Source organism: Papio anubis, unplaced genomic scaffold (genome assembly GCF_008728515.1).
Source record: "Papio anubis isolate 15944 unplaced genomic scaffold, Panubis1.0 scaffold401, whole genome shotgun sequence".
Taxonomy (NCBI): domain Eukaryota; kingdom Metazoa; phylum Chordata; class Mammalia; order Primates; family Cercopithecidae; genus Papio; species Papio anubis.
Window position 1 is genome coordinate 34,465 of NW_022164175.1, and position 27,545 is coordinate 62,009.

General features: G+C 39.4%; 1 protein-coding gene across 1 annotated transcript; it reads right to left on the bottom strand.

Annotated features, from left to right (window-relative positions):
• Window positions 1-4,990: 4,990 nt before the first annotated feature.
• FMO5 (flavin containing dimethylaniline monoxygenase 5) lies at window positions 4,991-27,185 on the bottom strand. The gene is made up of 6 exons (XM_031662120.1): window positions 26,310-27,185; window positions 25,407-25,549; window positions 22,210-22,409; window positions 17,770-18,122; window positions 10,942-11,014; window positions 4,991-8,112 (listed from the first exon to the last, which is right to left on the bottom strand). Exons 1-6 carry the CDS (start codon window positions 26,806-26,808, stop codon window positions 7,767-7,769), a joined length of 1,614 nt encoding a protein of 537 aa, XP_031517980.1. The 5' UTR covers window positions 26,809-27,185; the 3' UTR covers window positions 4,991-7,766.
• Between the last annotated feature and the right edge of the window lie 360 nt (window positions 27,186-27,545).

Sequence of the window (27,545 nt, forward strand, 5' to 3'; positions counted from 1 at the left end):
GCTCTGTTGCCAGGCTGGAGTGCAGTGGCGTGAACTTGGCTCACTGCAACCTCCACCTCCCGGGTTCAAGCAGTTCTCCTGCCTCAGCCTCCCAAGTAGCTGGGACTACAGTTGCATGCCAAAACGCCCAGTCAATCTTTGTACTTTTTAGTAGAGATGGGGTTTCACCATTCTGGCCAGGATGGTCTCGATCTCTTGACCTCGTGATCCACCCGCCTTGGCCTCCCAAAGTGCTGGGACTACAGGCATGAGCCACCATGTCCGCCCTGAAAAGAGCCTTAAAATAAGTTTATTTAAAATTCTCAGAGAAAGGAAGATGCCAGTTTGAACACACCCCAGCTCCATGCCATTTCTACCCCTACCCACCCAATTTCCACAAGTCAGAAGCTATTGGTACTAGCAGATAATAGAGTACAATAAAGGCCTAAGGATCAGTGAGAGGCCTGACAGAACAGATACAGGTTCACCTCTCCTTTTGACTAAATCAGTGGTTCTGAAACTTTTACCATACATCAAAATTACCTAGAGGGTCAAATATACAGATTGCTGGTCTTTGTGCCCAGAGTTTCTGATTCTGTAAGGCTGATTTTCTGCCTCAAGGACCACATTTTGAGAAATGCGGGCTAGGCAAGAGTCTAGAGACCAGTATTCAAGATCCCGAGTAAAAGGCATTGTGCAGAAAGGAGTTAGCTGACTCTTAGAACCATAATAATACTTCCCATACCTAAAAAATAAACAATTAAAAGCAACTAGGATGTGGGGGAACAAATCTCTCACACAGAATTCCAAATAATTTGTGTAGCTACTGCCCCCTCAGGGAATTAGAGCACAACTGCATGCTTGTGACTGCTTAGCTTGCAAGTTTGGCCCATGGGTGGGATCTGGGAAGTTGGATTTTGGGAGGTTTCTTACCACCTTAACTGATAAGAGTGGCTCACTTTTTCTAAACTGTTTGTACAAACAATGTGATTTATGCTGAACACTTGCTTTTCTTCTGGCAGCCTGGAATTCTGGTATGTGCTAAGCAAACAGTGCCTATGTGAGTAGCCCCCACTAAAAGCCTCATCACAGAGTGAACATATGTGAAAGTCTTTTGATTGTCTCCATTTTCCTAGAGGAAAAAAAGAAGTAAGATGATCAGCTGACTGTGAGGAAAGGAGACAACATATTTGAGGTTTGAGGAGATAGGAGATATGCAATAATCAACTAGAAGGGTGGGACAGAGAATTGTCTAGAAAAATGAAGTGTGATTGGCAGTAGCACTGAAGGCCTACCTATGTTCGGTGGTTATGAATTTAAGATAAGGCAAGTCACCATACTGGTATTTTTCTCTTGTCATGTTTAGCTGCTTTGATGCAGGCATGTAACCAAAGATGAAGTTTTTAGCTAAGCAAGTATGGAGGAGAGCAACAAAGGAATTGAGAGTGCATGGTAGGGTGTGATTATAATGTTGGACCGTGCATTTTAAATGAGGTGGGCTGGGAAATGAAGACAGCAGGTTGATGGGCAGCTCAGTGGAGTCAAAGAACTGCTGGAGTTGGAGTACCAGAGTGAATGAACTGAAAAGGCAGGAGTTTTAGAGAGCGGGATGCTTGAAATTGAGACTTTAGTGGTGTTGCAGTTATTCATGACAATGTCTTAGATATGTCCATGTGGGTATAGGTAGTTGAGATGAGGTAGATTATAAAATCACTAGAGTAAGAAGATTGAAAGGAGCCGGGCACATTCCTCAGCCCCGGGCTCTCAAACTTCCTGAGCCCAGTACAAACACATCCCGTCCTCCCATCCCACCACATATCGCCATATATCTCTCAAACTTCCTGAGCCCAGTACAAACACCACCTGGAAAGTCTCCGATAAGGAGACAGCCGTTCAAAGTTTTACTGAAAGCACGGGAACCAAAAGAATTCCTTTGTTCCCCTGTAACTTTCGGGCTATAAAAAAGCAAGCACTCGCATTGTTCGGGGCCCTCTTGTATGCTGTGGAATGGAGGGACCAGGTTCGAACTTGTAGTAAAGATCCTTGCCGCTTGGCTTTGACTCTGGACTCTGGTGGTCTTCTTTGGGGAACAAACGGTCTGGGTATAACAAGATCACATAACTAAAGGGCCAGATAGCAGAGAGTGTTAGAGATCTACCTCAACATTTATTCTCTCTTCCTCCTTAATAACAGAACCTTGATATTTTTCCTGAGCATATTGCCTCTCTGTATAAAGACACGTTTTGTAGCCTCCCCAGTAGCTAGATATGTAACTAAGTTCTTCCAATAAGACTAAGTGAAAATGTTATGTGGAACTTTTGTAAAGTCTCCTTAAAAGAAAAGGGGCGTGCCCTTGTTACATTTCTCCTTCCTTCTGTGTAGAATGTCCATATAATGGCTATAGCTACAGTGGCCATCTTGGACCGTGAAGTATAAGGTACATGCTGAAGATAGTGGAGCAGAAAGAGAAGCTGAAGAACTGTTATATCATCTCAGGACTATCTACTTCCAGACTTTTTTAATATAAGAGGAAAATAAACTTAAATCTTATTTAAGTTATTGTTATTTGGGGTTTTTCTGTTAAATGTAACTGAAGCTAATCCTGACTAAGACATTGGATTGGTGAAAGCATTACCTACCTCAGTGTTAAGGAGTAGTTTTATATTATGGAGCGGCAGAGCGCTTGGTGCTAAAATCTTTACTGAATGAAGGGCAGTCAACAATTCTGTAAATAACTTCAATCAGAAGTTATGGGTGCTTCAAAGGAGCTGGGGAATTTGGGAAAGCAAGGCAGAACAGTGAAGGGGTGGCCTGCCCCTCCACACCCGTGGGCGTTTCTCGTTAGGTGGAATGAGAGACTTGAGAAAAGAAATGAGACACAGAGACAAAGTATAGAGAAAGAAAAAGTGGGCCCAGGGGACCGGCGCTCAGCATACAGAGGACCCACGCCGGCACCAGTCTCTGAGTTCCCTTAGTATTTATTGATAATTATCTTTACCATCTTAAAGATAAGGGAGTGGCAGGACAATAGGATCATTGTAGGGAGAAAATCAGCAGTAAGACATATGGATAAAGATCTCTGTGACATCAATAAGTTCAAAGGAAAATTCTGCGCCTTGATATGTATATGCAGACATCTCCATAAACCTTTTAGCAGCATTGCTCCAGCAAGTCCCACCTTTTGCCCTAAGGCGGTTTTCTCCTATCTCAGTAAATAGAGCATACAATCAGGTCTCACACCGAGATGTTCCATTGCCCAGGGACGGGCAGGAGACAGATGCTTTTCTCTATCTTAACTGCCAACAACTGCCAAAAGGCCTTCTTTCCTCTTGTACTAGTCCTCCTCAGCACAGACCCTTCACGGGTGTCGGGCTGGGGGACGAACAGGTCCTTCTCTTCCCACGAGGCCCTATTTCAGACTATCACATGGGGAGAAACCTTTGACAATACCTAGCTTTCCTAGGCAGAGGTCCCTGCGACCTTTGGCCGTGTACGTGTCCCTGGGTGCTTGAGATTAAGAGAATGGTGATGACCTTTAACCAGCAAGCTGCCTTCAGGCACTTGTTTAACAAAGCACATCCTGCACAGCCCAAAATCCATTAAGCCTTGAGTCACCACAGCACGTGTCTCTTGCAAGGACAAGGTTGGGGGTAGGGTCACAGATTAACAGCATCTCAAGTACAGAACAAAATGGAGTCTCATGTCTACTTCTTTCTATATAGACACAGTAACAGGCTGATCTCTCTCTCTTTTCCCCACAGAACAGCAGTGAAATTAGGGCAGCATGAGGGTCAAGGATGACATATATATACCCTACCTTCTTTCTTGTACTAAGATCTTGGCTTTTTATGTCTTGTGTTTGATTGAGGAAATGAATTATAGACAAGGACATAACACTTTTGTTTTAAACCACAACTGAACATTAAAGATAACAAACTGATTTAGATCAATGACTCAGAATATGTTTTGGAAGAGCATGCTTGTCCTGCAGACATTTCAAAATGTTAATCACCCTTTAATCTCCTTCATCACTTTTAAAAATTATTCACTGTTTGATTTAATCCTTCAAAAGTCATCTACCTCCCATATTGGATGTAATCATTTAATTAATTAATTCTTAACTTACTGAGGTCTTACTATGTTCCAGCCACTACATCAGGCACTAGGAACACACAGATTAAGTACAAAATGTATTCTATCAAGGAGTTTACTAGTTCAAGGAGGAAACAGGTGAGAGAACCAACTATTGTTATATAGTATGATAAGGCTATTCATAAAATGTAATTGAGAAGGACACCAGTTGTAATGAGAGCACAGAGGAAGGTGACCTATTTCATACTGAGGGTCAGAAAGGTATTCCCTGAAGAGATAACAGATGACCTGAATCTAGACAATGGTATAGGTGTTAGCCAGCTGGGCCAGTGAAGAATTTATCAAGAGGAAAGTACAGCACAAGAATGTGTATAAAAGCATGGAAAAACTTGGCGCTCTGAGAAATTCCATTAGGCAGTCTGGAGGTTGTTTAAATGCTGTATTATTCCTAAAAAAAGTAACGGGCCCAGTATTAAGTAGAATAATCTTATTTATGAATGTACATGACATCAACATACCATAAATTTGCTAGTGGGGTCTGCTGGCTTAATGTGCGCAGCTTCAAGAAAGAACATATCTAAGTGATTTTAAGAAGTTGTATATTTTGACTTTATATCACCATTTTACATTCTCTATAATTATAGTCCATACTTACTCAGCAAAGGAAGCAAAACTGCTGCATTAAGTTATATTATGCATTATTAAAGCAACTTAATTTATGGAGAAATCATAGAAAAACATAGTAATTTGAATGACTGGTACTAGCCAGTTTTCCTCCTCTGAGAAAATTCTGCCAGACCATAGCTCTGGGTCAAATCCTGAGCCAAAAAATAATAATAATAACTCCACATTTCTTCTTTTTATTTTTAAATTTTATAAGAGTTTTAGATTTAAGAAAAGTTGCAAAAATAGTACAGCATTCTCATATACCCCACATCCAATTTCCTTTATTGTTGACATTTTACATTCCTGTGGTACACTTGTCACAACTAATAAACCAATATTGATACATTATTAACCAAAATGCATACTTTATTAATATTCCCTTAATTTTTACTTAAAGTTCTTTTTCTGTTGCAGGAGCCCATCCAGGATACTACATTACATTTAGATGTCATGTCTCCTTAGGCCCCTTTATTCTGGGACAATTTCTCAGACTTTCTTTGTTGATGATCTTGATGGTTTTGAGGTAGTCAGGTATTTGTAGAATATTCTTCAACTTGGGTTTGTCTGATATTTTTCTCATGGTTAGACTGGATTATGGTTTTTGAGAGGAATATCACAGAGAGGTAAAGTGGCCTTCTTATCACTTCATCTCAAAGGTACATACTGTCAATGTGACTTATTACTGTTAGTGTTAATCTTGATCACCTGAGATAGTGTTTATCAGATTTCTCCACTATAAAGTTATTTTCCCCCTTTTCATACGTAATTTTTGGAAGGAAGTCACTATTCAGCTCACACTGGAGAAGTAGGAAGTTCTGCTCCATATCCTTGAGGGCAGAGTTCATAAGTTATTTGGAATTCTTCTTCATGGGAGGTTCATCTATTCTACCCCATTTATTAATTTATTCAATCATTTATTTATATCAGCATGAACTCATGGGCATTTTTCATATTTTATGTTGTAATTCAATACTAGGTTATTTTATTGCTCAAATTATTCTAGCTTTGGCCATTGGGACCACTTTGAGATGGCTCTTGTGTCCCTTTGACATATGCCATTGAGTTTGCTTTTTGAGCACTTCCTTATTTTCTGGCACTACAAGAATATATATATATATATATATTTATAATCGGCTTTAAAATAATTAGGAAAATGATAGAACATTTTAATGTAAGAGCAAGATATAGTAAATTGATGAATATTATTAGACATTATCAGTAACAAGAGCTTTGTATCTTAAGTTGTTTTTAGTTCAATTTCCTGTTCACATCTTACTTTTAGCTTGGTTGAGTTAAAAAATCATTAACCAATGATTTTTTTTTGTAACCTTATATATAATATGTACAATGAGAGAATCAATTAATTTAGAATTACATACTCCTAATTTTAAAAAGAAACTGGTGTACTTATTGCCGATAACTAGGAATTATATTATGAAAGGGCTGTTAATTCAACAAATTTATATGCTAAAAGAGAAACGAATTTATATGTTAAAAGAAATTAAAAGGAAGCAAGAGACATTCAATTTGCTTTTGAGCTGCAGATTTAAAAATACTAGGTCCATTTTAATAGATGATAAATCTCCAGTATCACAAGGATTATGGAAAGCAAAAGACCTGAAAAGTAATACCAATTCTCAGTTCTAACTCTCAAAAGGCATTCCACAGGTAAATTCGGTGAAAGGGTAGGCAATTGTCTAAATGCTTAAACAAGAAGACGTTGTAGTTCTCACATTTCTGGTTCTCTTACATGTGTTTGTATTTGGAAAGACAATAATCTCTAATGTTGTTCTTTTCCATTGTTCAGATTTATCCTGTTGTTAAGTAATAAGCAGCAATCCAAATACAAACGTATTGTACAAGAGCTATTTATGAACATCACCTGAGTTCAATGTGCCTGACAGCTGACACTTAGTGAATTTCTCCATTAAACAAGAACAGTGAAACTTCCACAGATGAGGAAACAGAATCATCAGTGGCACTGGGATGTAAACCTAAGTCCCTGCTTTGCATTTCATGTGCTCTGTTTTTCAGAACTACACTTTATGACATGAGAAAAACTGGTATAAGCAGAATGTTCGTACATTTAGTTAATATCAATTCTAATTTAATACATAAATGACTTGTTCAAATACTTATTACTTAGACTCCATGTAAGGGAGGAGAAAAGGGGAGAAAATTAGAGTGGGGGAAGATGAATCAAATCACATTTGTAGACCACACTACAACAGTTGGAAGCTACTTATCATATTTCCTAAGATAAAGTTGTGTTGGATCCTAATATGGGAACAAAGAGATTTAAGAAGGTAGGACAGCTAATTTAAAATCCCAAAATTCTCAACCAGGTTGATCTCATTGGCAGATGGTAGATTATCTGAATGACTGTGAGCCTAGAAAGTTGAAAGTAATTTCTTTATTGAGAAAATAAAGACATGGTCCCTAAGGAAAAGGGCTAAAAATGACCATGTATCAAGTACACTAGTGAACAGCAAGTGAAACAAAATGTCTTAAGCATCTATGTCTTATCTTAGAAACATACAACTATTGTAAGAACATTATTTCTCTTATCTCTCAGGAAACATTTAGTTATAATATGAAAAAAAAAATTGAGCTTCTAATAGAAAATCAAATCCTATCAGAAGAAGAGTTACGTGGAGTAAGCGATTTTACACAGATGCTGACTTACTCTCCCTACCATAAAATTTGATAAACAACAAACATTTATGAAGCATCTACCACATGTCAAGAACTCTGCTAAAGACATACAAAGATGACTAAAAGAGTACCTGAGCTCACAGTCTAGGAATTACCACAAGGAAGAGTGATGGATCATGAGTGGAAGGGAGATGAGTTACTACAAATGAAAAACAGGTTTCATTGTAGGAAAAAGGAAAGTGAATTAATGCTTTTGAAAGAGACATTAAAGTAGATTTCTGGGCAATATGAAACTGAGAGTCAATCTTGTCAGATTCTGAAGGCATCTGTAGATAAGCTGCCCAATGAAAAACAGGGCAGTGACAATAGGACAACTAGAAATAAGCTATAATTATAGCAAAGAAGGCAAGAGCTAGCATAAACCTGCCCATTGTCATTGTTGAAGTCATAGAACTACTCCTTTCAACTACTCTTGTCATCAGAGGCTTCCTGATGCGATCTTCTGTGGTGAGGATAGCTTTTCGAGCCCCATCCCACTTTCCAGGGCCCTGTAGACGATAGTGGATTGGGGTGCAGGGTCCCAGTAATAAGTGTAATGCCAGCTTGGGGTCAGTGAAGGCCAGAGACAGCAGATTGGGCCTGACCCCCACCAAATCAGCAAGCTCTTCCATAGTATCTATGTAGTCTCCCTGAATGGTATGGCGTTGGCTCTCCACATACCTAAAGTAGAAAAGACAGAAACCGTGGCCTAGCAATAATTCAATCAGTCAGTCAATCAATTACAGCCTTCTGAGTGCCTGCTATTGGCTTAATATCGGACTAGGAGCTGTGGAATATAGAGAAGAAAGATAAAACATTTGTCACTGTCCTTAAGGATCGTAGGAACTACAAAAGGAGATAAAAGAGATAAACATGAAGCAGAGACTTCTGAGTGGTTTCAGACTGCTAAATAGGAATGTGGAGAGGGGATAGTTAAAAGAGAGCTGTAATCGTTAGGTTCTTGAAGGATGTGAAAGATACAGATAAGATGAGGGACAGGTATAGCACATTCAGATACAAAGGACTCTGATGTTAGGAGAAAGAGAAAACCCATCACAAAAATTCTCAAGTATGGCATCCTCAATTATTTTATGAGGGAATGGTGACAGGGTCCACAGGGCAGGACTTCCCAGGGCCAATGTTAATTTGGAATCCTGAAAGGATGAGGGAGAATGACTTACTCCACAAGAGGAAGTAGCCCTCCAAAATGGAGACAAATGAAATGATTACACCAAGTACAGATTTAAAGACTTAAAACAACTTTTTAGGGGGAAAATGTGTTTGATTAACAGTGATATCTGTGTGGTGGAGTGGGATTTGGTGAGCTAATGAGTGACTTTCACTTTTTACTTTCTGTAATGAAAAGAAAGAACTAGGACAGAGAAGAAGAGAAAAGCCAAATCAAGCCAGTTGAGATTGAAGAATCCAGGGATAGGGACAGGAAAAAAATGATAGAAAATAAATTTGAGGTAGAACTGGTGAGATGGAATTTCAGAGGACCTGATAGAGGGTCAAGTAGGAATTTATTGAAATGGGACTAAGTTTAGGAGAGAAAAAGGTAAAACTGTAAAAAATTTGAGAGCTTTCCGTTATGAACAATATGTTGGCTTAAGGGTTTGTAGGCATACATTTATTTGTCCTATAATAGTAGGTCAAGATCTATACTATTCACGAGGTTGGGCGTGGTGTTTCACGCCTGTAATCCTAGCAGTTTGGGAGGCTGAGGCAGGCAGATCACTTTGAGCTCAGGAGTTCGAGATCAGCCTGGGCAACATGGCGAAACCCCATCTCTACAGAAAACACAAAAATTAGCTGGGCATTGTTAGCGCGCCTGCAGTCCCAGCTACTTGGGAGGCTGAGGCAGGAGAATTGTTTGACCCCAGGAAGTGGAGGTTGCAATGAGCCAAGATCACACCACTTCACTCCAGCCTAGGTAACAGAGTGAGACCCCATCTCAAAAAAAAAAAAAAAAAAAAAAAAAAGCTATAGTATTCATGAAGGTTTCACAAAAGAGGTTCACTATCTTCTACCTTGATTATGCAGATTAAATAAACTCATATAAAACAATGTATATACATAGCCTTTAATAAAGGTTATATTATATCCTTGGGTTACTGACTACTCAGGGTCAGAAGGTGGTTAGACAAAAATAAGTCAAAGGAAAGAGAGGAGGAAAGTTAAAATAAGATACTTTAGAGCCAGAAAAGAAAGCACTCCAAGAAGGAAGAAATGTTTAAAAGCACCAAACTCAGTAGTGAGAAGAAGGAAAATGAAGCTGGTCACAGGTGACCTTTAAGAGAGCAGTTTCCGACCAGTACGGTGGCTTCCGCCTGTAATGCCAGCACTTAGGGAGGCTGAGGCGGGTGGATCACGAGGTCAGGAGTTTGAGACCAGCCTGGTCAACATGGAGAAACCTGTCTCTACTAAAAATACAAAAATTAGCTGGGTTTGGTGATGTGCACCTGTAGTCCCAGCTACTTAGGAGGCTGAGGCAGGAGAATCACTTGAATCCAAGAGGCAGAGGTTGCAGTGAGCCAAGATCGTGCCACTGACTCCAGCCTGGGTAACAGAGTGAGGCTCCGTCTCAATAAATAAATAAATAAATAAATAAATAAAAATAAAAAGGGCAGTTTAAGGAGTAAGGATGGAAGTTAACAATGCAGAAGGCTTAGGAGGGAGCAAAAGGTGAGAATTTAGAAAATTTAGTGCAGAAGTTTGGCAGTGAAAGGAAGGAGGAAAATAGGAGAGCGCCTGGAAGTGGTAATGGAATTAAATAAAAACTTTCTTCTCCTCCTACATGCAGGAAAGTTATGCTAGTATAATCAGTTGAAGATAACCACCTCTTTAGGCCTGGAACGATTGTCTGTCAGTTTTCCACAGAAATTTGGAGACTTACCATCAATTTTCACTTTGTCCAAATAAAAAACACCCAGTGATTGAGCTTAAGTTCTGAAATTCAGACTGCTAAATGACTGTGTTCACCAAAACACTAAGCAGCTGGCTGTTACCATGTTCCCAGCTCACATGGACTATTCATACCATGAGCCACTGTGACTTGAGCATGCTGTCACATGAGCATAGCCAGCAAAGTGGCCACTGCAGACTTGTAAATCTACCTACAGATTTGTAATTCACCCATAGCTGCCTCTCATTCATCCACTGTCACTCTTCCTTCCTCTGGCAAGTCTACTAGCACGTCAAGTAATCCTCACAAAAATAATACACCTTCTGCCTTCTGATTTTATTTCCAAATGTGTTTTCCGATGTGACTTTTGTAAGGCATTAAACATAGGATTTTAGACACCTAAAACTTTTCTCTCCTTTCTTATCCATATTTAGACTACTAGTGCTATTTCTCCATTCTATTGTCACAGACTATTTTTCCTTTTTTCTTCATAATAGAATCTAAATCCTCAAGCTAACATGAGGAAGTTAAATATAGTACAATATTTCTCTTATTAAGAAATAAGTAGAAATGTAACCATATATCTTCCTGGGAGATTTTCTTACCTTTTTTCAATTTTCTCTTGAGTTTTAGATATTTCTGCCATCATTTCACTCTGTGAGGGCAATGTCTTTAGCCCTAAAGATAAAAATTAAAATATTAACTGTAAAATTACCTCGGTAGGAACACTAATCCTATAAACAATTACTATGCTATGGAGAATTCAAAGAAATACAGGATAGTTTCCTGTACTCAAGGAGGTTACAATTCCCTTGATCATTACTCTACCACCACCACAATATAATATTAACATCTGTAGCTTACTCTACTTATTCTCCTTTGTCTTTGGAAGAGATTTCCCCTACTCTGACTTCCAACCAATACCTGCCTCCTCCCTGATGTAGTCTTTCAATTGGGAAATGAAATATGGACATGAGAAAATGGCCTAAAAGTATATGGAAAATCAGTTACAAAGTTAAAGGGCAGGGGAGTGGGGAAACACACCTGTACTTGTATTCTTCATAACAAAGGGGCCTTATATCAACAGAAAGAGAAGGAGTAAAAATAAATCTTTTTTTTTTTTTAGACGGACTCTTGCTGTGTCGCCCAGCCTGGAGTGCAGTGGTGTGATCTCACTGCAACCTCCGCCTCCCAGGTTCAAGCAATTCTTTTGCCTCAGCCTCCTGAGTAGCTGGGACTACAGGTGCATGCCACCAAACCCAGCTAATTTTTTTTGTAATTTTAGTAGAGACGAGGTTTTACCATATTGGTCAGGCTGGTCTCGAACTCCTGACCTCAGGTGATCCATCCGCCTCTGCCTCCCAAGGTGCTGGGATTACAGGCATGAGCCACCGCGCCCAGCCAAAATAAAAAATCACTTTTTATGCCTAAAGTCCTGTGGAAGATAAGCCTCATCTTCTAAACATGTTTCTTTGATAAGAGTAGGGGTTAAGGCCAAGGGGAACTCGTAATACCTAATCTTGACTGATAAATTTAAGTATGATGCATACACAGTTCCAGTTGTAGGAATTATATACCAAGGACAGGGCTAGACAAAGGCTAAATAGTATTTAAATCAGTATGAATAATGCTAAGCTTAAACAATTAGTTGTATGCCCCTATAACTAGGGACTATGCCATGTAGAAGATTTTGGCCACATCCAGTCCTAAGGTGTCACTCCATAAAATTGTGGAATATAGAATTTCAGAATGGCAATATATTTTACCTGATACAAGTGTTCTTTCTAAGTACTCCAACCTTGTGGTTATCTCATTCCTCTTTAAACATCTCTGGTAAGGCCGGGCGCGGTGGCTGAAGCCTGTAATCCCAGCACTTTGGGAGGCCGAGGTGGGCGGATCACGAGGTCAGGAGATCGAGACCATCCTGGCTAACACGGTGAAACCCCGTCTCTACTAAAAAATACAAAAAACTAGCCGGGCGTGGTGGCGGGCGCCTGTAGTCCCAGCTACTCCGGAGGCTGAGGCAGGAGAATGGCGTAAACCCGGGAGGCGGAGCTTGCAGTGAGCTGAGATCCGGCCACTGCACTCCAGCCTGGGCTACAGAGCGAGACTCCGTCTCAAAAAAAAAAAGAACATCTCTGGTGATGGGTATCTATAATAATTATATCTGAGGTGATTATACAATTATTTGACTGCTCTAGCTGCTGGAACATTATTATTTTTATTGACCCCAAGATCCGACTCTGCATTTGTACCATTGACCAAGCTCTGCCTTCTGGAGCCACAGAGTTTAATGTTAATACATGACAGCTCTCGAAATACTTGGAAATGATTGTAGTAACTCCTTTAAGTCTTCTAATTATCAAGCTAAAAATACATGTTTCCCATATAACGGGTTTCACATTCTCTGCCATCTTGCTTGCCCTTCACTAAGCATACTCTAATAACTATCCTGGTGTATCCCTCTTAAAATATGGAACTCAGAAGTTCATCACTCTCAAATAGCCTTCTGTGGTTTTCCATGTGTTTTTACATTTTAGCCATGGGAATTATTACTTATCTTCACAAATCAATTAGGAAACACTGAAATGCTTCATTGAAGATTAATCATAGGTCTCTTTGGATATTCAAGAAATGCATTTTGAGAGTCAATTTCCAAATTACTTCTCCACAACCACAAGTTTTACTTCTATTAGCTAGAAACATGAAGGAGGAGGTGTATTTCTTGATTGTGGGAGACACCCAGTTCATAAAAGAGAGAAAAAAAACAACAAAAAACCCTGTATTTCTCTGTCTGTCTATAGATAAAGATGTATATACATCTTAGTCTAGATCTCATGGGGTGAAAAAATTTTTACAAATTAAAAAATTTTAAAAAGATGTATACATCTTTTTACCTGTATACCCTGTGGTACAGTTATGTCTTAATTCATAAATTTTGTTTTTGCAGTGTTTCCTTGTTTAGACATATCAGCTTTACCATATTTCTTATCTCCCTCCAGGTCTTTCCTCCCCATCTTAGATTCCCAATTCAAATGAATGGCCTCAACACCTGAACAGATTCTTTTCTGTCTCTCTTCTCCAATATGCTTTCTGTCACCAAATTCTTCAGATTTGCCTGTGAAATTTCGTTTAAGTCTGGCTTCTCCAATTCCTTTAGATTGTCATTGCCTTGGTTTAAAGCCCTCATGATGTCTTACTGAGACTTTTACCACAGGCTCTTACTGACCTATTTCCCATTTCACTCCTCTCTAACATATCTTCTAAACTGCACATCTGATTTGACTCCTCTTCCACTTAAAATCCTTCAGTCGTTCTCCACTGTGTACCTTAAATGCGAACTTCTTGATATTGCCTGTGAATATGGCTAGTTTCATTTTCCTTCATTCCTATAACACTTTATTTACTAGCATTCTGAACTACTTGCAGTTCCCAGAACTCTATTTGTTCTGTCACTTTTATCTAACTTTGCATAAACAGTAGTGATTATATCCCCTCCATGGTCAATATTTCCCTGTTCTTTTAGTAAATTCCTATGTAGTTGTAGGGAGAATTGGGTACTTATTGCCCATTACTCCCATGGCAGCTCTTCTGCATTGCTACTGGAGCACTTGTTTAGGGTCTAGTTAAATATCTGCTGAATGAACAAATCATTAAGTGTCTGTTTACTTGTCTGTGTTTGATATGGTTTGGCTGTGTCCCCACCCAAATCTTATCTTGAATGGCGGGTCCCATAATCCCCATGTGTCATGGGAGGGACCTGGTGGGAGGTGATTTAATCATGGGGTGGTTACCCTCAGGCTGCTCATGCTGTTCTCATGATAGTGAGTAAGTTCTCACAAGATCTGATGGTTTTATAAGGGGCTTCCCCTTTCACTCAGCACTCATTCTCTCTCCTGCCACCCTGTGAAGAGGTGCTGTCTGCCGTGATTGTAAGTTTCCTGAGGCCTCCCCAGCCATGCAGAACTGTGAGTGAATTAAACCTCTTTCCTGAGTAGTAGAATTAAACCTCTGAGTAGTAGAAACTACTCAGACTCAGGCAGTTCTTTATAGCAGCATGAGAATGGACTAACACAGTCTTCCTTGCTTGACTCTGCATTTAGAAAGTTAGGGATTTTTTGTTTGGTCATATTTGCATCTCCAGCCCCTAGCAGAGGGCCTGGTACATACTAAGAGGTCAGTATATGTTATCTGAAGAATGTTGAAGAACAGTGAGGAACTGAAGTTCAGAGATCTTCCAAGGGTTCCAAGACAAGGTGGGAAGGAAGAGAGCCTGAATTATAGTCCTGTGGTAGCAGGCCTTCAGTCTGCTGTCAGCCTAAAGCAGGTTGTATCTGTGTACTCCTGACTTGCCCCTGCATATTTCAATGTATAGCTGATGTTACGAGACAAAAGAGATCTGGCTCCCATTCTGCAATTTCAGTCCAGTTCAGGCTTTTCAGGCTTTTAACATAACTGGAAATTGGCTAAGGTAGCCCAGAAGCTGAGATCCTCAGGTAAGAAATTTCTACATCAGAATTTAGAATTTCATTTACCTCAAGGCTAAACTGGCATTTATTAGAATAGATGTTTATTAGATACCTCTTATGTGCTAGGCACTGGTCTAGACTTGCAATACAAAGGCAAATAAACATGAGTCCTTTACTTAAAGAGCTATCACTATACTACGAAGGGAGGGAAGAAATATGCATAGGCTTTTCCTATACAAATAAAAAGTAAAGGGAGGCATATCAAGGAGAAAGGACAGTGGAAGCAAAAGCACAGGGTACAAGGGTACCTGCTGTGTTTGCTGCTTAGTGGGTACATCATCCAATGCATCTAGAGTATTATAGGAAGTATGGTAAAGACTAGTGAAAGATGGGCCTGAGGCCAGGCGTGGTGGCTCACGCCTGTAATCCCAGCACTTTGGGAGGCCGAGATGGGTGGATCATGAGGTCAGGAGATTGAGACCATCCTGGCTAACACGGTGAAACCCCATCTCTACTAAAAAAATACAAAAAAACTAGCTGGGTGTGGTGGCGGGCGCCTGTAGTCCCAGCTACTTGGGAGCTGAGGCAGGAGAATGGCGTGAACCCAGGAGGCGGAGCTTGCAGCAAGCCAAGATCACGGCACTCCAGCCGGGGCGGGGGGGCGAGGCTACATCCCGCCCCAAAAAAAAAAAAAAAAAAAAAAGATGGGCCTGAAATTGGAGGTTGTATCCAATTTGTGGAGGATCTTGAATGCCAGGTTATGACATAATGCCTTCTTGTGATCCAGAGATTTGGTGTAACTTGATATAGTTTTCTAGGAAAGAAAGTTGCTGAGTGAAAATAAAACACTTGCAAGGGCTGCAAAAGAAGCAATGAAAAAAACTACGTTTCATTTCAGTCAAGGCAAGGAAGTAAATTCAGTGTTCTAGAAAAGAGTAGAACATTTTCTTGACAAGAGAACAATAATTCCAGAGAACAGAAGAAGAAGGAAAATGGGGCTTGGTAGGGGACAGACAAGGAAGGATGCAGGCTTTGTTGGGCAGACATGAAAAAATGGGAAAACCAAGCTAATCCAAAGGGTCTAAAACTGGCATAGTGAAGGGATAATTCAGGGAAGAGAAAGGCAAGAATGTGGGAGGCAGACAGATTGGTCATGGACAGAATAAAAAACCCAGGGTTCCTGTTGAAAGTCTGGTAAAGTTATAGAATTCTGAAGATTTCTTCCTTCCAGGTGTTAGAAAAAAGCTAGAGGAATTAGCACTAGGCTTCTGCTACCATAGGAAGCTGGGCTTTTTGTACATTTTCCCTAAGATCCCCTAATCTCATAGCCATAATGTAGACTCTTGCAAATACTCATTTTCTCTATTTCCTCTCAATAATTCACTTGGTCTTAGAAAAGAGTCCCAGTTGCTTAAAGTATACTAAGATGCTGTGGCCTGTTTTAATGAACTATTCTCCCCTTATATAATTGACCCAATTAAAAGATCACTTTAATATGACTAGAATTAGGCCAACCTAATGGGCTATTTGCGTTTGACTACTTGTATAGTGCTCTCAGGTAGTACATAATCTGCTGGATAGGACTGGAAGTAATAGAAATTTGGGGAAATTTAGAAAGGTTGTTGAATTATCAACTCTAATAACATTGGTTCTTTTTCTCTCTGCAACTGTGAAGATTTTCACTAGGGGAAACAAAAAAGGTGTAATTCCAACAGGAACTCTGAGTTTTAATTAAATGCTAGTAACAATAGCAAATTTTGTTATAACAACCATAGAATCAGTGAATTTCTTCTTTAGAAGGACCCTTAAACATTAGCTTGTTTCTCTTTATCCTGAGGCTTGAATTTACTCCATACCTTCCCCCATCCCGCCCCGGCCCAGTGAGTGTTCAGTCATTTGGCATCCTTTTCCTATTCTGCTTAGAATTTCAGAGGCAGCCGGTTCCATCATGAAATGGCATTGGCTGATAGGAAAAAGGTTTTGGATTTTCTTCTTAATGGTAAGCTGATGTGTAACCCTCAAGATTTGACTCCTTGATTCTGGTTTGACCCTTTAAAGCTATACTGAGTAAATCTAATCCTGCTTTCATGGGCCTTCCCTTCAGATATTTGAAGGAAATTCTCATATCTCTCCTGAAGTTTATCTTCTCCAGGCTAAATCTCTCTCCACCTGTTTCACATGTACTTCAGATGGCATGTTTTCAAATCCCTTAAACCATTTAAATCTCTCTCCTTATTTAACGCACTCCAGCTTCACTTTTAACATGTATCATTAGGTATGGTCTGGCCAGTTTAGAGAACAACAGTTGTAATGTTCTAGGACATTATAGTTTTTTAATGATGCTAGATTTAATTATTTATTTGGAAGCTATAGCATTCTACTGACTCATATGAAACCTATTCCCCATTATTTTTTTCATATATTCCTAGCCAAAACTGAAAGAGGGGATATAAAAGGAGAAAAGTGAGAATTTGGGAGACTGAATATCCTACATTATTGACTAGTCTCCAATCAGGTCTTAATTTTTTGCTGAAAGCAAGTCATACTATTTCTATATTTTATTTTATCTATAATGAAAGAAGATAAAACTATTTTACTTCATAAATATATGCCAGTTGCCTAAAATCTAGATGAGTAAATTCTAATTTGGAGTACACATTGGAATCACTGGGGAATATTTTTCTCAAAGATGTTATGACTGCCTCATCCCAGGCTAACTAAATAAGCATCAGCAAGGATGGTTTCAAAGCATGCATAGCTTGGAAAAATTTCCCAGGTATGATGTATGTCCATGGTTATAAATTGCTACTTTAGATACACTCAAAAATAAATTTTTCTGTACTAACTTTGTGCTAGGCACTGTTGTAACCATACATGCTATCTCTAGCTATTTAGAAACAACTATCTAAACAGAGGTAAACATATCACCAAGTAATTAAGTAGTCTATTTGCATGGTCACTTACCTTTAAATACCTGAGTGGCCCAGCGTCCTTGGAGCTCTGAAATGGGCATAATGGCTCCTAAGGGCTGAATCAAGCCTATGATTGCAAGAGTTGGCCTTTCCAGGTTAGGAGGGAAGACCCTTTTATACAAGGATATCTTGTTTTTGACCACTTTGACGGAATCTTCCAGAAATGGAAAGGCAAAGCTATAGCCTGTGGCAAAGATAACAGCATCAATGTCATCCTCCCTGGAGCCATCCTCAAATATGGCAGCTGTCTCCGTGAATTCCTTCACATTTCCTTTCACTTTCACCAAGCCAGAAATGATACGATTTGGCAGGTCATCATTTACGGTTGGATGCTGACTCAGAGCTCTGTGAGTGGTGACAAAGATCAAGTGAAGGAGAAATGAGAGAAAGAGAAATCAGTACCATATAAGTAAAATTTTGCTTTGGTGGAGGTAAACAGTATGCCAATAATCTTCCCCTTGGTCTATGCATGAAGTTTGGGAAAGGTCTAATTTACACTAGGTTGGCACAGATGAAGATCAGAGCTGAAGTTGGACCCTGGATGCACTGAAAGGGACAGTGTTGGAGGGGTGAAGGAAGAGTGTTGTTTGAGGAGTGGATATATGATATCTCAAGTAACAGTAATATTCTGTGTGTGATATGATAAGGCCACAGGTCAATAGTTTGTATCCTCATATCAAGAAGTCTGACACAACTAAGCTGTCAACATTCTGTTCAGTCTCATTTCCAGTTTCAAAGGCTCAAGAGCTAGGTTTAGGCCACTGTGTTCCAAACTGTATAATAAATTACATGTATGTAGCAACTTACAGTTTGTAAGTGGCTTTTACATGCATTAACTTATTTGACTCTCACAAAACTCTATGAAGGAAGCAGAACAGGTGTCATTATCCCGGTTTTATAAATGAGGAAATTGAGGCCTAGAAAAGTTACGTGACTTGTCCAATGATACACAGCCTGGGATTTTAGAATTTATCTCAAAGTTGTTTTCAATGAATTATCTTGGTATACTTTGGGCCTGTTATTGTTTCCTAGGGACAGCGTAGGTTATGGATACTGGAAACATTGGGTTGGTGCAAAAGTAATTGCTTTTTTTTGCCATTACTTTTAATAATAATAAGGCTGGTTCCTAGTATCATGGATCTTTCTAAAAAGCAGTCTTTTTTTTTTTTTTTTTTTTTTTTGAGATGGAGTCTCACTCTGTTGCCCAAGCTGGAGTGCGGTGGCACGATCTTGGCTCACTGCAACCTCCACCTCCCAGGTTCAAGTGATTCTCCCGCCTCAGCCTCCTGAGTAGCTTGGACTACAGGCACCTGCCACCATGCCTGGCTAATTTTTGTATTTTTAGTAGAGACGGGGTTTCACCATGTTGGCCAGGCTGGCCTCGAACTCCTCACCTCATGATCCTCCCACTTTGGCCTCCCAAAGTGCTGGGATTGCAGGCATGAGCCACGGCACCTGGCCTAAAAAGCAGTCTTAATGCCTGAATACTAAATTAACTCATCTTCAGACGGAGCTATCCTGGCCTCAGGAACTTTATATGTTTAAATTACCACTACTGGTTTATTGCATTTAGTTATGCTTTGACACTAGGTCGATTGTGTTCTGCATTCCAACCTAATGATTTCATCATTTTCTCCAAACCTACTCCTTTTCACCAGTAATACCACCATCCATCCATATAGTTGCCGAACCCACAAAACCATGAGTCTTATATCTGGTCACCAAGCCTTTTCCCTTTCTCCTCTTAACATCCCCAGAATAGTTTTATCTACTCTTTATCTCAACCAGATGATACAATTGTCTTTAGGACCTCCTGTCCCATCCCACTCCCACACCATTTTCAAAATGGTCTTTCTAAAATGTATGTATTATTATGTTACTCACTTGCCTAAATCTTTGAATGGCTTTGGACTGTCTTCATTCCATGCTTTTTATGTAGTAGAGCAAAGGTTGTCATGCCTGATGAACCTAGAGATACATTCAGTCACTCTTCCATCTTTGCTATATAGTCCAGCCATTCCAGACTACATGCAGGTCCTGGAGCATTATGTATTTTTTGCTGTTCCGAGACTTTGTTTTTATAATTAGAATGCTATTCCCTTGTTCTATTTGTTTGGCTATCTCCTATTATTCAACAAAGCCTCAATTTATTTTGCAACCACCAAAAACATGCATGCTAAAATAATTAGGTGAAAGGTTTTTAGGAAACACAGTCTCCAAATGTCACCACACTGATTAACTTCAAAGGGAAAAAATATCTTTATAGTGGAGAAACTTGGTGGTATCTATACCACCTTATCTAAGTGGTCAAATTTAGCATAATTACTGTGAGAGACGCTGACATCATGTAACTCTTGATATGACCCCCTAAGACCAGCATCCCCTATGTAGTATATGTGTAAAAAACATTTCACCTGAATATGAAAAAGGAAGAAAACTATGCAAGTCTAAATTTAGAGACTCTCTACAAAACAATGTCTTGGGTTCTTAAAAAGAAAGCCCATGTCAAAGAGAGAATTATTTCAGATTAAGAGAGATTAAAGAGACATGACAACTAAATGTAATGGGGTGATTGATGACCTGACAGGACACTAGATTTAAAAAGATTTTTTAAAGCTATAAAAAATATTATTGGGGCAATTGGGGATATTGCCAATGTAGTAGATAATGTATTTTATCAATGTTAAATTTCCCAGGTGTGATAATTATATGATGGTTATGTAGGAGAATGCCCTTTTTCTTATTTGATATACACTGAAGTATTTAAACTGTCTTAATGACTATAACGTACTCAAATGGTTTCAGAAAAAAAAATGTACTTGTGTATGTATGCCCTATATGTGTGGATGTATCTACAGAGAGGGGGAAAGAGAGGAAGCAAATACAGCAAACTTAACAGGTAAATCCAGGTGAAGGGTATATGGGTGCTCATTGTACTTATCATTTTGCAACTTTTCTGTAGATCTGAACATTTTCAAAAATAAAAAGTTGGAGGGAAAATAAATTTGGAATCAGCCTCTAGAAATGTTTTCCCTCCCTTGTTCTGTGAGGACCCCATCCTTTGTACTTTCATAGCGCTCTATGTATTTCTTCATTATACTCTGTCCTCTTTCTTCTCATTAGAGTATTTAAGGTAAGATCTATTTCTTGAGTCTGCCATTTATTATTTCTGTTGCCCTCGGGAAAATTGCTTACTTTTTCTACATCTCAGTTTTTATATCTGTAAAATGTAGATAAAAAATTGTGGAGGCCAAAGCAACTCCATCTTAGAAGCTAATCTACCATATTGACTTCTGATCAACGCCTGGTTCCAGGAATACCTCTGAGATTTCCAGTTAATCTGTTGTTTAATAGCATGTACTTACCATAAATCCCACTCTTAGGGCAAACTCCTACCCATTCGTTCTGAAGTATGTGTGCCCCTCCCTTAATGTATATAATCCCTGGGTCGGGAGGTAATGGTGTGGGGATCTACCATCTTGTCTCACCATTGCCTGAGACAGACATAGCTTCTGTTTGTAAGTCCCTATAAAATGTTTCTAAGAAACTGAATCTGTCAGCTTTTTCTTCAGTCTCTCAGCTTCCTCAGCCTTTGGAGTAGGTTTGCATTGACCTCCTCACTATGAAACAAAAATAGTCCCAACTTATAGGGCTCTTGTAAGGATTAAGTGAGATACTGCATGTAACTCATTTAGCACCGTGCTTATCTTATAGAAAGTCCTCAGAAAGGTGAGTGTTATTTCTATTACTATTACTATTATGTCTTTTCTCTCTGTATTTCATGCCCATGTATGATGCCTGGCTCATAACAGGTGCTCAATGAGTAAATGATGCACTGCCCTCAGCTCCTATTTTGTTGTTGGGCATCATGCAAAAAGAACTGATACCTGGGGGAATGAGAAAAGCGTTACTGCCAAAGAGAATTCTAGACTAAAAACCCACAGAGCAATAGATCTTGGACATCTGTGGGTACAAGTTAGAAATCTGATTTCAGATTCTATGAGTCTATAGGCTTTCTTTTTTTTTTTTTTTTTTTTGAGACGGAGTCTCACTCTGTCACCCAGGCTGGAGTGCAGTGGCACAATCTCAGCTCACTGCAACCTCTGCCTCCAGGGCTCAGGCGATTCCCCCTGCCTCAGCCTCCTGAATAGCTGGTACTACAGACAGGTGCCACCATGCCTGGCTAGTTTTGTATTTTTAGTAGAGATGGGATTTCACCATGTTGGCCAGGATGGTCTTGAACTCCTGACCTCAGGTGATCCACCCGCCTCTGCCTCCCAAAGTGCTGGGATTACAGGCGTGAGCCACCACACCCAGTCACTATGGGTTTTCTTAATGTGTGGGTAGAGGTAGCTCTACTATTAGCCAGTGTGAAGAGTCCTTATTCTTGTGCTTTGGCCATTATCCCTGTACTCCCATCCTGGGAACATACCTGTGTTTAGGCTTCAGGCCAAACATTTCATGGTCAAACCTTTGGTTTATCTTTGTTTCCAAATATTTGTTTGCTAATGATTGGCCACAGATCTTCCACATAAAATGTGTAAGTCGAGAAGAGAATAACACATCAAAAGGATATCCATAGTTCCCTACACGATTCAGGATCCAAGCCCCTCTCCTGGTGCTGAGGAAAACCTGGGGCATGGAAGAAATTGTTTGCTTTTGTCACTCAGATTCATAAACTTTCAAAAGCACCCCCATTTTCTTCAAGAATCAGTTCAAACTCATTAGTCTGGCTTTTTAACCCCTGCATAATCTTTGTGGGTTTTTGTGTTTGTTTCCTGCCATTTTCCTTCCCAAACACTAAACTTACAATTAAATTGGTGTATCTACTGTCCAAGAATATGTCTTGCTCTAATCCACCATCGTATTTCTGTTTAGTGCCATTATGCCTGCCTGAAATGCCTTCTCTCTTCTTAACTCTCCAAATCCTGTTCATTTTAAAGACCCGGATCAAGACTGCCTCCTCCATGAAGACACCAGTGACCATTCAGGCTGACAATTTTCTCCCCATCCTCTGAACTTCTCTAGCACTTATCACCTGTAGAACTCATTAAAAATCATGTACTGGTAAAGTTGAAAGCAGCTGGAGACCATTTAATCTAAAACCCTCATTCTTTTGCCATTGACATTGTTTGCATTATTACAAAAACTCCTGCTATTTATCATTTTTGTTGATATTAAACTTTCTACACTCTTGATTTCTGTCTCTTCAAATGTGTTTTCTCAAGGGTAGGAGATAAAGCCTACACATCCACAGCAGATTATCATCACTTCTGTTTATTGGGATTTGTGACCTTTACGTCATTGTGCTAGGTCCTTCATCTATATTACAACCACCTCCTGAGGAAAGTATTATTACACCCATGTTATAGATGAGGGGTATGGAAAGGATGAATAACTTGCCTGAGATCACAGAGCTAGTAAGTGGCAGAGCTGAATTTCCAACCCAGGTCTGACTAACTCCAAAGCCTATGCTTAAGAAATGTTTGACTGATTATTTAATGGAGAAAAATAAGATTGCTAGTAGAACAACAGGAAGCTAGTCAGTCTTTCTGTGTCCTCCGCTGGCTAAAGTCCATGTTCAGAGCTGATAAAGGTTTGATATTCAGTTACCTGGCAAAAGAATCACTTTTCCTACATTATGAAACTGTCTGGAGATGGCTTCCAGATGGTAAGTTATGTAAGTACATTGCTTCATAGTCTTTTTGTCTAAGATGACCTGTCTACAGAGGGATAATTGTTTACTTCACAAATCTTATCTTCCCTGTGGTGACTGTAAGCGCTGTGATAATTATGTACTTCCACAGTCACAGTTGAAAGGGCATATATGGTCTTAGAAATTGAACAGTTTTGTGTGCCGGCTATATAATTTCTGATGAGTAACGAAAACACTCAGAGCCCTTATTAAAAGGTTTCATATTTATGAAATAGTAACAATAATACATAGATCACAAGGCTGTTGTGATAATTAAGAAGTGTTTTTGTAAAAGTTGTGGTATATAGTAAACACTTGATAAGTGCTTAACTGCTGTCATATTTCTTATTTCAGTTTTCCATTTATACCTTGTTTTAAGCAAATAACATTTACAAATCAGATATATAAGGAAAATGATTTAATCAATGTAATCTTATATGAAATTAATATTGAAAGAAAGGAATGTTTTCTCTTTACAAAAGCATCCACAAGAATTATATGAAAAACTTCCATGATATACTGAAACATATAGGTCCATTTAAAATGTTTGATTTATAAACAAATCTTCATGAATACAATTTACAAGTAAAGCAAAAAGTTAGAACTCAGCAATTGAGTTTCTTCAGCTTGCATTAGCGGTGTGACAGTATTGCCTCTGCTATGCAGACATAGTTTTCCTTTGCATTTTCCCAGGCTTTCTCACAGACACAGCCACCTTATGCAGAAATGCTTTGTTATTTGGCAACCTGCAGTTCCCCAGGGCAGGTAAGGCCAAGATCCCTTAGAACTGCCCATTTGACAAGCCAATGATATTAAAGAAAGCTCTTGCCATGGGTCCCCACTCTTCCTTTTTTGCACATTCTTCTACCATAACACCCACACATGTTTTAACCCTTGTTTATATAATTACTTTAATTATTTTTAATCCTTGTTTTTATATTGTTATTTCCTGATAAATGTCTGTTGAATTAATTCATGAAGTAACATATGAAATAATTTTTGTGGTTGTAGATGAGGATAGTAATGAGAAGAAGTGTTTTTCAAACAAAGTTGCTGAGTAAGAGTCATTTAACAGAATTGTAGCACTAAGCTTCTCATTAAAATAAAACAAGTTAAAACATCTTTGTAGAGAAGCATGGCTTAATTAAAGTTACTAAAGAACGACCAAGATGTTTACCTATTGCCAATAGAGTTTAATTCAATAAAGACATTAATAACAAAATACAATATTGGCATGTCTTTTTCCAGGAATTCATAGTGAAGACACTTGCTTCTCAGTTCAAAATCTGCTATACAAAAACCAAAACGAACAAAACAAAAAGCCAAGGAGATATAATTGCTTTAGAATGAATGTTATTCTGAGTTACCTAACTGTATGCAAAGGCAGGGGCAAGCTGCTTGCATGTGCTACGGTTTGGACGCTATACGGATACCTACATTGTCTTTGGGAAGATAAGACTGCTTCTTTTTGGGGAGTGTAAAGGAAAATTCACCCACTATCCTATGAGTGAAAAGTTTCTAATGATCACAGCGTGTTTTCCTTTATATAAGAACATAGCACTTCTGCTGGCCAACAGAAGATCCTCACTCTCAATACTGCTCTCTAACAACCTCCAGCAATTACTTGGTCTTTATCAAAGCCAGAGGCACACTCTAAGAAGATGCCTGATTAGGATAATGAGCCCAGACTTTAGCCGATCCAGTTCCTTGGTATGAGGCCAGCTGCATAATGGAACTCTAACTGGTAGCCTTAACTCCTCTATTAGCATCAATCACAATGTTGCCAACTGAGGTAATGAAACCAAGCCCTACATTTGCCACTGGCACTGATGGGCTATGTGCAGGTATCCCTACTCTCTGTTGGGCCCACCTGCAGCTTCCTTGGAGAAACTGAAGCTAGAGTTAAGCAAAGTAAATAATGGAGTGATTCAAACCTGCTTGGCTGTGTGGCTAATCTCTACAGCCAGATCCCCTCCAGAATTCCCAATGCCAATTATAATGACTCTCTTTCCAGTGAATCCCTCCGGGTTCTTATAGTCTCGACTGTGGAAGTACTGCCCTTTGAACTTCTCAATTCCTGCAAGAGAAGGGAAAATAATTATTGGGTAATGGTTTATATGATGGATATCATTTGTCAAGTCACGTGGTCTTTTTGCAGACTTAAGTTTATGCATGTATTCTCCAAGTGTTCTCTTTACTCAGCTACTTTCTTGCCTTTCTCAGTATTTTTGCCTATTTTTTTTCCCCCATAACCTCAGAGTAGTACCTTGTGATTTCCTTGTCATAGGTACTTTGCTTAACTCAGGATGTGTTTGTATTTTGGATTTAGAGACTATAAATAAAAACTGCCTGAGAAAACCTCCATTCTCTTTTGTCTTTTCATCCCCTTAAATACCTACTCCCATTTTGCTTATAGCACATATATTCTTATATACTTTAGAGTATAGAGTACTTTTTTAAAAAATGAAAATCCAGGCCAAAGACTGAAGTTCTTCAAGCTTTCATTCCTTCCTTAGAAACTCAATATTCCTGTTTATTGTTGAAAAATTCCTCATTTAGCCTAATGCTCCTCAAGAACTCCACATTCTTCCTTTTGATACCTAGAAAAACTAAAGTCATTGTAAAACTAAAGAGACCTCACATTTTGCTCTAATCTCCAAAATTACAAAAATGACAATAATACAAGTTACCCCAACATCTTTCTGGGGAACAAGAGGAATTAGGGTAAGTCTTACTTCATTCCAAAGTAGGAATTACTCAGACTACAATCCTCCCATTCCTCAGGGGTCAGGTCACAGGCATGGGTCAAAGATCTTCCTTCCTGGTAAGTTGCTCACCAGGGAAGCTTTCCAGAGGTAGATGAGCATCGGTGTGATGGCCAGTGCAAACCATGACTCCATCAAAGACATTCATCTCCTTTTTGCCTTCAGACTCAGTGACCACTTCCCATTGGCCTGAAGTTGAAAAATCAGGCTGCTTCTTCACACTGCACACAGTGGTCTGAAAAGAAAAGTGATAACCACAGGGACATCCCTGACATGGCTCTCCTTGCATAGTGTTACACAAAAGGCTGATATCACAGGTACTATCACATAATAGGACCCACGCAGGGATATTTGATTTGCATATTCCACAAATAAGAACTGTTTTGTTTTGGGCTGTGGTCAGAATGAGAAAACTTCCCTGAGACAGAAAAAAAATAACATAATGTTGGCAGGCTAATGTACCCTCCTCTTCTAGAAAAGTGCAAGTCACTAGGTCTCTTGGTCCATGTCCTAAGGCACTGTAACACCTGATTAAAGCCTGGGCTTCTCCTGTGTTTTTATGATACTCCATGCACTAAATGCCTATTCTTCTCCTGATCCCTATATGTCCTGAGATCTTCTGATGTCTTCTTACCCCAGGTTCTCTTCTCCTGGCCACCTTTAAACAAGTGACTGAGCTATAGGGCTCCTTTTCCTGGCAGGGTAGAAAAACACTTCAGTGGCTCTCACTTTATAGAAGTGAATCTCCCTTTAGCTCCCATAAATACCCATTTTACAAGGAACTATAAAGAAAGAGGCTGTGAAACAGGATAGTGTTATGATTTTTAACTTTATAAAAATAATAAATATGGGTTACCCTACTTAGGTTAAGGAAACAGTATGTGCTTCTAAGGGCCTATGACCATAATGTCTTCATGGACTATTAGAGACACCACCCCGGCCAGGTGCGGTGGCTCACGCCTGTAATCCCACGCGTAATTAAATTTTTGGTAGAGACTTTAACTCCCCCTTTTTTTAAGAGAATTTTAATAAAGCTGCGATAAGAGGCATATTTACTTTTAGTTTGCCCCATTGTTACCCTAGGTTCTTCCGAGCACACAAGCTTACCGCAAGGCTGACTCTAGACGTACCCAGGAGTCTCTCGTGGACTTGTACTCAATGACCACACTCCAGCGTACCTTCACCTTAGAGAAAGCTTCCACGTTGGGCACCAGATAAAGGGGTGGCCTGCCCCTCCACACCTGTGGGTGTTTCTCATTAGGTGGAACGAGAGACTTGAGAAAAGAAATGAGACATAGAGACAAAGTA

Bases quoted from the DNA above. Each gene is read 5' to 3' on its own strand.
- FMO5 (XM_031662120.1), bottom strand. From the start codon at position 26,808: ATGGAGTATCATAAAAACACAGGAGAAGCCCAGGCTTTAATCAGGTGT. The intron at 25,550-26,309 runs GTGAGCAACTTA...CTTCTCTTGCAG, and splicing joins ACCTCTGGAAAGCTTCCCTG to GAATTGAGAAGTTCAAAGGG. The intron at 22,410-25,406 runs GTTTGAATCACT...TCCATGCCCCAG, and splicing joins TTAGCCACACAGCCAAGCAG to GTTTTCCTCAGCACCAGGAG.